Consider the following 14,016-nt stretch of genomic DNA (forward strand, 5'->3'; position numbering starts at 1 on the left):
GAAAAACAAAAACAAAATACAACTTCAAACAGGTACCAAAGAAATAGTATCTAGTCATCTTCGGTGAAATTCAGCCTCAGGCAAAAGGCCAGCAAAAAGCCAACACATCCTGAGACTTCAGTGGGCTTAAGTAGTGGGTGGGCTACTATTGGCTGAATTTTACCCCTAATTTCTGAAACTACTCCTCTCTAACATACTATTTATCATATACAATAATCAAGTGCCCCATTTCCTGCCCTTATCCAACAGATTTTTAAGATGTTTTCATTTACGTTATGATGGATATGAAAATAAAGTGTTGTGCCTCATGTCCCAATATGAGACCTCAATCCTACAAAGAGTTTTGCAGAATTAGCTTTATGCATTGTGAATGGCCCCATCAAAATCAATGGTACTATTCACATTGTGTAAAGGTAATTACATGCATAAATCATTGCAGGACTGGTGTCAATTCACATTACTGATATATATAAAAATCTCTTACTATATGTTCCATTCTATGCATCCAATGAAGTGGGCTGTAACCCACAAAAGCTTATGCTCAAATAAATTTGTTAGTTTCTAATGTGCCACAAGTACTCCTGTTTTAATTACAACACAGAATACAAAAAAAGTGTAGAGTCCTCACTTTATACTTTGTTTATTACAAATATTTGCACTGTAAAAATGATAAAAGAAAGTCTTTCAATTCATCTCATAAATACATTGCACTACAGTACTTGTATCATGAAAGTACAATTTACAAATATCGTGTTTGTTACATAACTGCACTCAAGAAACAAAACAATGCAAACTTTACAGCCTACAAGTCCACTCAGGCCTACTTCTTGTTCAGCCAATTGGTAAGATAAGGTAGTTTACATTTACGGGCGATAATGCTGCCTGCTTCTTATTTACAATGTCACCTGAAAGTGAGAACATGCATTCACGTGACACTTTTGTAGCCAATATTGCAAGGTATTTACGTGCCAGATATGCTAAACATTCATATGCCCCTTCATGCCTCGGCCACCATTCTGAAGGACATGCTTCCATGGTGATGACACTTGTTAAAAAAATTAATGTGTTAATTAAATTTAAGACTGATCTCCTTGGGGGAGAATTGTATGTCCCTTGCTTTGTTTTACCCACGTTCTGACATGTGTTTCATGTTATAGCAAAGAAGGTACCAATGTGAGATTTCTAAAGATCGCTACAGCACTCGAGCCAAGGTTTAAGAATCCGAAGTGCCTTCCAAAAATCTGAGAGGAACGAAGTCTGGAGCATGATTTCAGAAGTCTTAAAAGAGCATCAATCCAATGCGGAAACTACAGAACCCGAACCACCAAAAAAAGAAAATCAACCTTCTGTTGGTGGCATCTGACTCAGAGGATGAAAATGAACACGCGTCAGTCCACATGGCTTTGGACTGTTATCAAGCAGAACCCATCATCAGCATGGATGCATGTCCCCTGGAATGGTGGTTGAAGCATGAATGGACATGTGACTCGTTAGCACATCTGCATGTAAATATCTTGCGATGCCGGCTACAGCAGTGCCATGCAAAAGCCTGCTCTCACTTTCAGGTGACATTGTAAACAAGAAGGGGACAGCATTATCTCCTGCAAATGTAAACAAACTTGTTGGTCTGAGCGATTGGCTGAACAAGTAGGACTGAGTGGACTCATAGGCTTTAAAGTTTTACATTATATTTATTTTTGATTACAAATATTTGCACTGAAAAATGATAAACAAAAGAAATTGTATTTTTCAATTCACTTAATACTCTAGTGCAATCTCTTTATCATGAAAGTTGAACTTACAAACGTAGAATTACGTACAAAAATAATTGCATTCAAAAATAAAACAAAGTGAGCATTGTACACTTTGTATTCTTTGTTGTAATTGAAATAAATATATTTGAAATGTTGAAAACATCCAAAAATATTTAAATAAATGGTATTCTATTATTGTTTAACAGCACGATTAATTGCTATTAATTTTTAACTGCTTGACAGCCCTAAACAAAACATGTTTACATGCTACTGTATTTTAACTTGTTGCTAAATGTACCCAAGTTAAAGACCATTTACACAGAAAATAAAATATTTGTCCCATGATGAATTATTAGAGTAAGGAACTTGCTGTATGATGTGTGTATGAGATTATTATGAGTGTAAGTGTTTGTGGAATCAGACCTTTAGTTTGTGTTCATCATGAATAACTGAGCTCCATGCCACAACTCAATAAATTGTTGAGGCCTCAATTCAGCAGTCTATCCCTGTTCAGCAAAGCACTTAAGCATATGCCTAAATGTTTTGCTGATTAAGGACTAGTTTTATTTAAAAATTAAATGTATACTGAAGTTCTCCAAAATCTTAGCAGTAAGTTTATCATACAGCAGTGTTTGCAATGGTGTGAGAGCTGACACTTCCAAGAGAGAGGTATTTTTATGTCTGTCATAAGCTGCTTATTTTAAAAATTATGTAGTATTTTATAGTGCTACTTGCGAGTAATGTCACTTGCATTTGTGAGTGTATGCAGGATCAGACTTCAATCTTCTGTGTAAGTTTACCAGAACTCCAAGTACATTTATAGGGAATTGGAATCCTAGGATGTTCAGCTGCGGAGTATAACCATGTTTGCATGTATTTAACATGAATATCTATCTGGATTTTTTTCCATCATAATCCCCAAAGACTAAAGACAACTGTCTCTCATCTGAAGCTCATAAGCACCAGGGGCTTCTATCCCTGATATCTCTATCAGAGCAGTTAGTCTATGCATTCCATTACCGAATTTTAAGTTTTAATAAGATTTACAAAACAATCCAAGTATGAAATTTCTAGCTTCAATCATTAGCTGAATATAGAAGTTCTGATTATAACTTATGATATCATGCTGGGGGTTTTCATCCTCATGTAGCTAAACAGCTTCACTTATTTTGTTCTAAGATATCTGGCCTCAAACAAAGTGCAAAAAAGAAACCTGCCTGAGAAAGATAAGAGCAACTGAAAAGGAAGGACTACAATGGAAGCTGGAACTCAAGCTTAACAAAAAAGTAGCAGGCACTACCATGCAACCACCCATTGATACCCAAATACATGTCAGCCAGATGTTCATATTATCACCACCTCTTTGTAACAACTGAGAGGTGAAACTGATCTTTGCTAATTTACGTATTTTCACATACAATAAGAAAATATGGTTTAACATTCATTTTAATTTAATCATGTAAACACTATGTACACTTTAGATTTTCTTTGGACTTCTTATTCTATGTTATGTTACTGGACAAATAGCAGCATGAAGCACTTAACGTCTTCAAAGCACTGTACTAACATTAACTACTGTTAATCCTCATCCCCTTCTGTGAGGTAAATAAAACATACACCATTAAAAATAATCAGTTACTGCAGCATTGACTATGTATCGTCTAAGTTAAAACAGATACTGCAGAGAAGCATTTATACCATAAACATGGTAAATATTTACCATTTAATGGTGCTTATTGTAACCAGGTATTATCTCATTTTATAATTGGGACCTGAGAGTCACAGCGGGAGATTCTCATCTGGTGTATATGGCATAGCTCCATTGTCTGCAGTAGAACTATGAAAATTTACATGAGCTGAAGATTTGGCCCACTGAAGTTAAGAGTCAGTTTTCTGAATGTGGCCTCTAATTTTAGGTGCCACTCTTCAGACATCTAGAGCCTAATTTCAGAGATGCTGAGCAACCAAAATTTAAACCGAACTCCATGGTTGGCACCTTTGAAGCTCCGGCTCCAGGGCCTATGTTCTCAGAAGTGACAAGTAATTTTAGGTGACCAACTACACTGATTTTCCCAAGGCCACAAAGCAAGTCAGTGTTATAGTTGGGACTTGAATGGAGAAAAGCTCATCCCATAAATCCCAGGCTCAGTCTATTAATCCATAATCCTTCTGAATATGCTAGCCTTCATGTTAGTCACTACAAGATCAAAAGCACTGGGGGGAAAAAAAAAAAACTGTAGATTGACAATAATAAGCGAAGTAAATTCTGGCACAGTATGAATCAAATCTGGTTCTGATGTCCAACACTCATTGAGAGTTTTTGGCGTTGTAAGCGGTTGTAAGAGATTCACGGTGGCATTACTTAAAGAAGGTATATGTACCCTGTGTCCCAGGACCCTTTGGACTTTTGGCACTATTATCTTGCTTACATAACTTGCTGCATTTGCAAACACTTTAAAAAATCTTCTGCCTCAAGTTATTTCTTTGGAATCCCGGAACAGATTCATTGTGACTGCTTGATTATCTGGCCAGTGGTGCAGAATAACTAAGCAACAGCTGCATCAAGCAAAAGAGCCCCAATGTTACCAGTACTTAAGCGTTCACGTAAAGTTAGCACATGGGCTAACAGCTGGCAGCATCAGTGCTTAGGTTGTTGCACAGCCTCAGATAAACTGTGCTTTCAAAAACCAGGATGGGTTGATGCAGCACACATACCCTTTTTAAGGAAAACCAGGCTGGTAAGGTTCATAGTTTTAAGTTTTAAAATACTGTTCTAGGGTAATTAGAGTACTGTGTAAAACATTGCTTCAGAAATAAACTACCTTGATTCTAAAATAATGCATGCAAAGTAAAACGAAATTCTATCATCTGTTTTTTCAGTGCTGTGGCGTGCGTGTTTATTTAAATTAAACTAAATCTAGTATTCTGAATTTGCATCATAAGGAAATCAAACTTTAGATTCTGAACCATTTTATAAAAATCTGATGTTTGTTAAATAACCAGAGATTCACATTAAAATTTAGATAATTCTATAACACTGAAAAGGGACAGAATTTGCATGCTGTTAACAAAACTGAGGAATGCAATTACCTTATAGCCATCAATGTACATTGGGAAAAATTCTGCCCTCGGTTACGTCTGTATAACTGAGAGCAGAATTTAGCCCCTGGTTTGTAACTGCAGCATTAATGACAAAAAACTTTTATAATTAAGAAAGGAACTTCATTTGTTAGGCAACACTGGCTTCCAGCATAACAAGAGGGGAAGAAGTGTACCAACCCCACTGAGTGGACAGTTGTTTGGACAGAATGAATACATACAAAATATGAAAAACACCATGAGGTTTAACAGGTGAGGGATATTGAATATCATGCCATTGGTTATGATTAAAAAGACTTTACAACTCTCCAGCAATTTGCCCTTGGGAGTTTGTTCAAGTGAGTTTCTCTACTAGAAGTTCATGGATAAACTGGAAATGACAGTGGTGCTGTAAAAGTGTAGGTAGAAAAACAGTGCAAGGCCAAAGGCTGAACATTTTAATTTGTCATGAGTAACCCCCAACACTACCATTACCGCTCCTAAAGAAAACACATACATAAAATACTCTCAGCTTATCATAAATCACATTGGCCTGCATTGTACTCTATGTTTAGAATGTACTGACTACCTTCCTGCTTCACTTAGAAGCTCTGGATGAAGAATAAATACAGTCTTTCAGACTAGTACACTGTCTACCTTCCAGTCATTATTGGTAGCAAATACATTCAACATTAATTTTTTTCAAAGAGAAGCAGACACTATTATTTAAGGCCTTTGTCCCTGTTAGTCTGTTCTGCAGACTATGCTTCCTTAAAATAAGATGTTTACCACTGTTTCAGCAGCCAGAGAGCGAAGTTGAACGAAAAGGTCACATTTACAGCTGCCAAGAAGGCAAAGTTCCTGAGGCTTAGCCAAACAAAATAAAATTGATGTTCACTTTAGTTTTCTCTTTGTAGTCTGGGAGGGAGGGTAGGCTAGAGGATTGTATACCTTTTTCTGACTTTGCATCACATTTCATTCTCCTTACAGCCCTTGCCAACTGGGGTTGGAATTACTACTGATTGTAGAGAAAATGCATGTAAATTGCCACAAATATCAAATGCACAAACAGGATCCCATAACACAAGTAAGCACCAACTAATGGTGGTATAAACACCATGGATCAGAATTTGATCTCAGTTATTCCCATGCAAATCCGGAGTGAAGTCCATGAGCTTCAGAAGAGTTAGGGATCTGGGACAAAAATGGGAGATTGGTCCTGCTTTGAGCAGGGGGTTGGACTAGATGACCTCCTGAGGTCCCTTCCAACCCTGATATTCTATGATTCTATTCTGAATTTACATTGGCATAGTTCAGATCAGGATCTGAATCATGCTTGCAGTGAAGAACCAAATTAAACTAGAACATTAAATAACAGCCTTTTAGAGACATAAAGTAACTAATAAATTAATAACAGTGCTCTTTACCCTTTTGGGGGATAGAAATAATAACTACCAATGAATACAGCTAATATTTATCCAGGGATTTGTGTTAGTTGCAACAATTCTAAAAGGGTTACTTGGTGGGTTGGGTTGGCCACATCTGAAACCTGTATGAGTAATTTTTACAAGTTTCTTGTTGCTACCCTGTATAACCTGTTTAAAATGTATAAAGAACTCTGTGTGTGTGTGCGCGCGTGCATAATTATTATTTATGTACTTTGTGTGGGTACATACATACACACACCATACATATACATACATGCATCGTATATGGTTTCCTGCATATCCTATGGGAGATGTAGCATGGCCTTCGCTAAAACATTAGATTTGTTTCCAGAAGTTTACAACATCCACAGTACTCACAAAAGGCAGAGGGAAATGGAGCCACAAGTAGATAGAGCAGTCAGCCCAAGAATGAAGAGCCATGTATATAAACCTAACATTTCAAGAAAGATGTGCCATGGTTGACTTGTAACATCACCTTTTAACACAGCATATACAAGACAGTGATTTCCACTGAGGCATTGGCAAATGAGGTTTTTTTGTTGTTTTTTTTAAATAGGAAAGAATATTTTATTGGTTGCTACTGCTCCCACTGAAATCAATAGTAAAAATACCATTGACATCAACAGCAGCTAGTTTGGCCCTTTTTTCATAGTAATGAATATCCAATTAAGATCAGAGTGTGCAATAGCTATATCATCTGGTTTGTGCCGATTGTGAGATGCACATGGTATTTTCACAGTTAGGTAATACACCTAAATAATATAATTTAAACATAGTTTAGTGTGGTGTAGATCATTGGTAATTTTGTAATACACCAAAAATCACTGGTGTGGCATAAGTGAGTGTGTTCACTGTAGTACAATCCATACAATACGTTTAGCTATGAAACGATAATTACCAGAATCCATTCTTGGTAAATATCCTCTTCATTATTTCTCTAGTATTCCCCTGCCCCCACCTGCTGTGGCATCTGGTTGAAGGGAAGTTATCAAATATATGTAAATATATATGTTATTTTAAGTAGGTCACAAGCCAACAGATAATGGCAACATGCTTTTTCTTCTTTTACTTTATAAATCAGCAGAGTACTAAGAAGTGGGCTTGTTCATTTGCCTGTACTCCCTCTACTGGCTGCATGACTGGTTCTGCAGAAGCAGAAGACCAATATTGCATAATAAATACATGCTCAGATTCTGGAAGATCCCTCTTTCTACAAGATTTTAAAAGTTTTAAAGGGGGATCATATTTGTGGCTGAATTACTTGACAGTGACCTTTTTTTAAAAATTACATTTACACACTACAATCCCCCAGTCATTTCCTGAACTGTGGTTTGCAAGCAATATAGTGGTCTGAAAACAATAGGCACTTAGCCTCAAAGTTGGCAAGTAGAGGGAGAATTATTTGGTAGGTATGGCACCAAAACCCAATCTTTGTGCTTTCTCACATACATCTACTACATAGACTGAGGAAGAAACAGACAGTTTTAGGTTGTCGGTGGGGCATGCTTTTTCTTTTTGCCCCTGCAGGATTTGCAGACACAGCAGATGATGCATGGAGATGCCACAAGCAGCAAGGGAGAAGTCACCAGCGCTATGATACCCAATCCCACCAGGATCCCCACAACCTGCAAAGTTTAAAGGGAAAAAAAATTAACCAACAGGAAAATAAAAAGTGTGTATGTGAGAGTTGCAATCTTGACAGATGATTGTGGTGAAGGAGATTTCACCTTTCCCTTAATGTTTGTCATTGCTCTGTTTGAGCTGGTTATCAGCATACCTGTGTTCTGTTCCACATAACTGAGGCTCGAGAATGACCCAGTTTGTTTCTGCAGGGGCCTCTGTCATAATGTCGTAAGAAGATATCATTCTGAAAGATAAAAGAAAAACTGTACTGAGCAGGTCACACTAATGTGGGGAGATTAACAGGACAGGAGTAGAACATTTCTGACAGTGCAGTAAAATTAACTGTTCTGGCAGAGAAGTTTGCTTGCCTGTTACTTAATTACTTTGAGAAATTAAATAGGAAACTTTAGATCTATAAGACACACTGTCTAAGATATTTCATATCCCTAATATTTATTTTCTGTATTCCTAATTTTTCTCAGTTCTCTAGTCAGTTCTTCCATGGACTTAATAGGCTGCTCTTTAAAATAGAAAGTCCCCACTTTTCTCCCACATCAAACTAATATTTATCAAACTAATTACTTTATCTCAACAAGATGAGGGGCACTCAGTTTCCAAACACCCTCCCCCTGACAGTTCCCCTGTAGCTTGAGCCCTGCTTTTTCCATTCATTCTTTAACCTAACTTTATTGTTATATAAGCATTACCTTGCAGTAAACTTTGAATACCTGAAACTTTAGGGGGTTTATAAGAGCTATATTGTAACCATGCAATGACTACACCTTGTCAAAGAAATCATTTAATTGCCTTATCTTTAACTGATTAAAACCAGCTAAGGGCATATCTACAGACAACTATCACAGCTTCACATGTTTAGACTACTATGGAAACTTGACACCCCTCCAATTTTTCATAGAGTTACACAATCATTGTGTACTCTGTGTACTCCAAAACAGACTTGAAAAAACCAGCACCCATAAACAGACTGAATAGAAAGTTGAGCACACCCTGTTTAACATATAGAGAATAAAGAGGAACAAGGAAGTTTCACCATTTCCAAACTGTGTAGCAAAAACCCATTTAACTTTATTTTACCTCAAGTGCTGGTACAAAGAGTTCTTTTCCTCACCTCCCACAAGTATTACTACTCACTGTGCCAAAAACTGATGTTATCATTGTACACCAGTATGTTCCACAGGACCTAATCCTGTGAGGAATTCAAAGTCAGTGCAAGTGGAGAATATTTGATGTTTTGGTGGCGGTGCTTGGCAACTTGCAGCTCTGAGCACTTTTTAATGATGATAGTGTCCCCCAAGTTCAGACTTCCTGTTCTCCCCTCCTCTTGAGCTCTTTGTATCCCTAATAAGATTGTGAATATGGAAAGTAGTTTCCAAAACACTTTCATCCTCAAACTTATTAACTGGATCATTCTCTTCTGCTAATACAGCACTAGAGACTGACTATGGAGAAGTGACCTAATTTAAATGAGCTCTGAATTGACCCCAATTTGAAACTGTAGCCTTTATCTGTGCCAGACCGAATCCGAACATTTTTAACAGGTTGGAATCCAATGAATTGGGGGGAGAAGGGGGAACAATTAAATTTGCTGTCCTTAGCTCTCAACCCAACTATCTTTAGCTATAGTATTGGAAAATCCCTCTTCCTCAAGAGAATTAACATTGGACCAAGGGATATGGCTACAATCCACTTCAATTTAGGAAAAAAAGAAAAATCTCTTTGAGGCTCATTGGAGGCAGAAGTAACTTAAGCTTTGGCCACCATGAGGATCCATTTAAATACAAGGGCATTCACTGAAGTAAAGATCCTTTTATCCTTAGCATAAAGGAACAGAACTAGAACATACATGATTCCAGTTATGACATATGGAACTTATCCCCCAAATCCCAAACTAGCCTTGTTCTAGAACCTTCATCACATGGCACTTACATCCAAGTTCTGTAGGCAGTACCAGCAAAATGTATGCTTGCAGTTCCTACACATCATTTGAGCGCAGCCTTCATTTCGTTCAATATAGATCCGGCACACTGGGCACTGTTTAATTGGAGCCTCTGTGTCCGTCCTGGTAAGTGCTCTAGAAGGGTAAGGAAATATATGAAAGATGAAATTTCAGTGCAAAACCTGTGGCTGTATGACTGGAGTACCAACGTCAAGTAGTATACGCATCATTATGTTCTTTAGGGCCTCTAGTTTGCACTCAACTCCATAGTCTGGCACGCTCCGTGAGTTTCAAGATTAAGAAGCTAACATCAGGCAATGTACTGGAAGTGTAAAATCTCATATTCAAGGGAATGCATTAAAACATATATTAAGAGCAAAAAAAAACTGCTCATGCAGCATAGAGACAAATTAAATGTTCAATTCCACTGATTTTACACAATGTACAAAGTAAACACTCACTACAGCCATGCATGTAACAGATATAACATTAAAAGAATGGCACTGGACAATGTGGAAAAGAGCTTCTGTATTTTGTTAAGATGACTGGACTGTGTAACTCAAAGTACTGTCCTTGCTTCTGCATGACAGCTTTAACCTCAAGCAAAGCCAAAGATCTAGTTTGAAGATCAAAATCATATGAAGACCTCACAGGCAATTCCAGTTTGATGAAACACCTCCTGCTCACCAGAATGCTTAGTTGTAACTCTTTCAACTCGTGCAAAAATATTCACAGTGGTGGAAGCCACAGAGCACAATAGAGAGTTTAAAGATGACACTGTGCATGCCAGTGAATGCTGTTCTGTTTCTGTAAGCACAGGCTAGCCAGAGAGCTGGTGTGATGTAAGCATAAGAGTATTTACAGAATTCAGAGACATACAGCCATTGCCAGAACTACGCATCCCCACTAATAGGCTGATGTAAGCACACACCTAGTGCAGTCATTTTCATCCGTGCAAAGTGAGTGTAAATGGCTACCAAATGAGAATTCTCCACTCACACCAGTGGAAGAATTTTGCCCCTACTTAGCACAAGAGTTAGGCCTAGTCTACGTACCGTTTTTATACCAGTTCAACTATTATGGTTAATGAGTACGATTTCTCTACCAAAATAGTTAAATTGGTGTAATACCTAGTATAGGCACAGTTATGTCGTTTTAAAGGTGCCTTATGATGGTATAGTTTATTCCCCTTTGTGACGGGTTGTTCACCCCAACTCTGGCCCTGAAGGGGTTACTGTAGACTAAGAAGGGGGCCAATTAACCAGACAGGCCATAGCCTGAATAACGAGGGAGCCCAGCTGAGGAGGAATGAGCTGAGCTGTGTTTTATAAAGGCAGGAAGTTGGCAATAGAGAAGAGTAACTGCAGTTGCTTTCTGGGAGAAGGGAGTTTTGGGGTGGGCAAATCCAAAGCAGTGGGGGAGCCAGAAGGTTAGGAAAGGCTCAGGGAAAAGGCAGTAAAATCTGAAGTGAAGTAGACCTTAGCTACTAATCAGAGGGTCCCTGAGATGGAACTTTGAGTAGAGAGTGGGCCCAGGTTCCCTACCAGCCATTGGGAAAGTGGCACTAGCTAGGCTGTGAATGGGAAGACTGCCTTACACACATGACTTGGCTGGAAGACTAAGCCATGAACACAGAGCATCTTGCCTTACTGAGAGCTAGGAAGAGAAGGTAAGAGGTGCAGTGAGATGAAAAAGAGGCATTGGACCTGGAATCAGCTAATCTCCAGAGTGACCAGGAGCAGGCGCACTAGTGGGGAGCAAAGCGGTGACACCCTTCCCTGTGGAAATAGCTATATTGGTATAAATCACCTTTGTATCGCTATACAGTAACTGCATCCACAGTAGGGAGGTTGCATCACTTTAACTACACTGATATAATTAAAGTAGTATAATCTGTGTGTGTAGACAAGGCCTGAATGACACACACAAAGGTGCAAAGCACTGGATAACCCAGACTGAGGACCAGTGGAGCTTCCAACTCCATAAGTAGCTGCTTAATGCAGGACTAATAGCAGCATGTGAATTATATTTAGAAACACATCTGCAATGATGTATTAGAAATAAAGTCTAAAATACGGAGAAGGCAGGTCCATGAAGTAGATGCGGCACTGGACACCCATTTTGTACCACTAGCAGAGCTGAAAGATGGCACAACCTAGCTGAATTCTGCTCTTACCCCTGCTCAGTTGGTATTACAATGGGTTGGTTTTCCTGGCACAAGTGCTCTGGGTGCCACACTTCTTTGCAGGATGAACAGAATTTCAGGTGACAAGCTGGGCATTCTACAGGCACTGCTTGCCCTGAATCAATCAGTTCAACATGGCACATGGTCTGGCAGTCAGCAGCAGGGCACCACGTTCTGCATGGGTCCAAGTGGACTTCTGAAATGTAAATACGGAAACAAAACTGTTTAAATCTGCATTCATTATACATTCCTTTTTTCACTCCGATTACCATTTCTCTAGTCATACAAGGCCTGATCCGATGCCCACTTAGATCTTTAAAGGATTCTGCATTGCTAACACTATGGACATTGTGCAAACAGTGTTGCACTGGACACATAATTAAGATGAGAATTTGTCAGACACTGTCAGACAAACTTCAGTCTTTTGCCATAAGAGGCTGGTGATAAGTTAATGAGTGAATGTTAGATAGTCTCCCCATCTCTCTCTAGAAGAGCCTAGAACAGGAGTTCTCAAAGTGGGGGTTGGGAGCCCTCAGGGGGTTGGGAGGTTATTATATGGGGAAGGGGCGTTGCGAGCTGTCAGCCTCCCCCCAAACCCTGCTCTGCCTAGTATTAAATACATTTTAAAGTGTTTTTAGTTTATGGGGGGGAGGGGTCACACTCAGAGGCTTGCTATGTGGAAGGGGTCACCAGTACAAAAGTTTGAGAATCAATGGCCTAGAACAACATTAGCCTCTGTTGCACTATTACAGGCCCCTGCTGAATAGCTGGCTTATCCATTTAAGGTAGTCTCTGGAAAAGCAAATGATATGAAAAACTTTTCTTCCTTAAGGGCTGGAATGATACTCCTTCAAAAAATAAATAAATACTTTGCCACGTTTGTACTGCTGTGATTCTAAATTTAAACTGCTCGTAAGCCCTGTCCTTCAAGTCTTAGGCAACAGGACTGAATTACAAAAATAGGAATAAATACAGCTAGCTAACAGGTCTGTTAAAGTGGGACATTTTTACACAATGTCAACATGAATATGTACCTAATATCCCTCTAAAAATATAAGCAATTATGATCTTGCACTTATATCAGGAGTAGCTCCACTGAAGTCTGAGTAAAGTCACTTACCTGGGCCTCATCCCCCTCCCGCCCCCCATATCTATAAACTAAGAAGAGCGATACCTATTCTCCTCACTAAGTGGTCATCACTAAAAAAACATTGGTCAGCTGTTACCACATAATAGCTTCTGTGATGTCACCATTATCACCCAGGCATTGATGTGGTATCTCATACACACTATCATTTGGTAATGAGTGACAAATGTTGACTTTTGCTACTGTGCCCCTGCGTTGACTAGAGAAATTTCAATGAGAACCCAGCTAAAATATGATCATGCTGACAGAGTTTCACTCTGTGATATATTTGATTTGATTTCACTGCTTTCCAGCACAAATTGGAGGAAGCCAGGATGATATGCAAAAAGTCTATTAGGAGCAGGGTACAACTGCTAGTCACCTGCAACTCCTGTTCCTCTGGGAGCCTCTGATACAGTGGTGGGCAACCTGAGGCATGCAGGCCTCACATGGTGCATCAGAGTAATCCGCTGGTGGGCTGCCAGACAGTTTGTTTACCTTTGCGTGCCCACCCACAGCTCCCAGTGGCCGCGGTTCACCATTTCCAGGCAATGGGAGCTGCGGGAAGCTGCACAAGCCTCAGGGACATGCTGGCCACTGCTTCCTGCAGCTCCCATTGGCTGGGAACAGCCAAGCGTGGCCATTGGGAGCTGCGGGAGGCCGTGCAAATGTAAACAAACTGTCTGGTGGCAGATTACCCTGACAGGCCACGTGAGGCCTGCAGGCCGCAGATTGCCCACCACTGCTCTGATACAACCACAGAGAGGGGATGTGGATGGCCCACAAATGGGTGGGATTTTGCCCAGTTGTGAGATCTCATTCATCACATCTCATGGGAAGCCTCT

At 39.4% G+C, this 14,016-nt stretch overlaps 1 protein-coding gene across 4 annotated transcripts in view; it reads right to left on the reverse strand.

Moving 5' to 3' along the window:
- Window positions 1-1,953: 1,953 nt before the first annotated feature.
- The window catches only part of RNF144B (ring finger protein 144B), a 104,554-nt gene continuing 92,491 nt past the window's right edge, over window positions 1,954-14,016 (reverse strand). For all 4 annotated transcript variants that reach the window (XM_073331902.1, XM_073331903.1, XM_073331900.1 and 1 more), the window contains 4 exons: window positions 12,037-12,241; window positions 9,851-9,995; window positions 8,058-8,147; window positions 1,954-7,905 (listed from right to left, as the gene is read on the reverse strand). In XM_073331902.1, the coding sequence (XP_073188003.1) occupies window positions 7,765-7,905; window positions 8,058-8,147; window positions 9,851-9,995; window positions 12,037-12,241 (581 nt within the window). In that variant the 3' untranslated portion in view covers window positions 1,954-7,764. The remainder of the gene's footprint in view (window positions 7,906-8,057; window positions 8,148-9,850; window positions 9,996-12,036; window positions 12,242-14,016) is intronic.

Source organism: Lepidochelys kempii, chromosome 2, assembly GCF_965140265.1.
Source record: "Lepidochelys kempii isolate rLepKem1 chromosome 2, rLepKem1.hap2, whole genome shotgun sequence".
In the NCBI taxonomy this organism is placed as follows: domain Eukaryota; kingdom Metazoa; phylum Chordata; order Testudines; family Cheloniidae; genus Lepidochelys; species Lepidochelys kempii.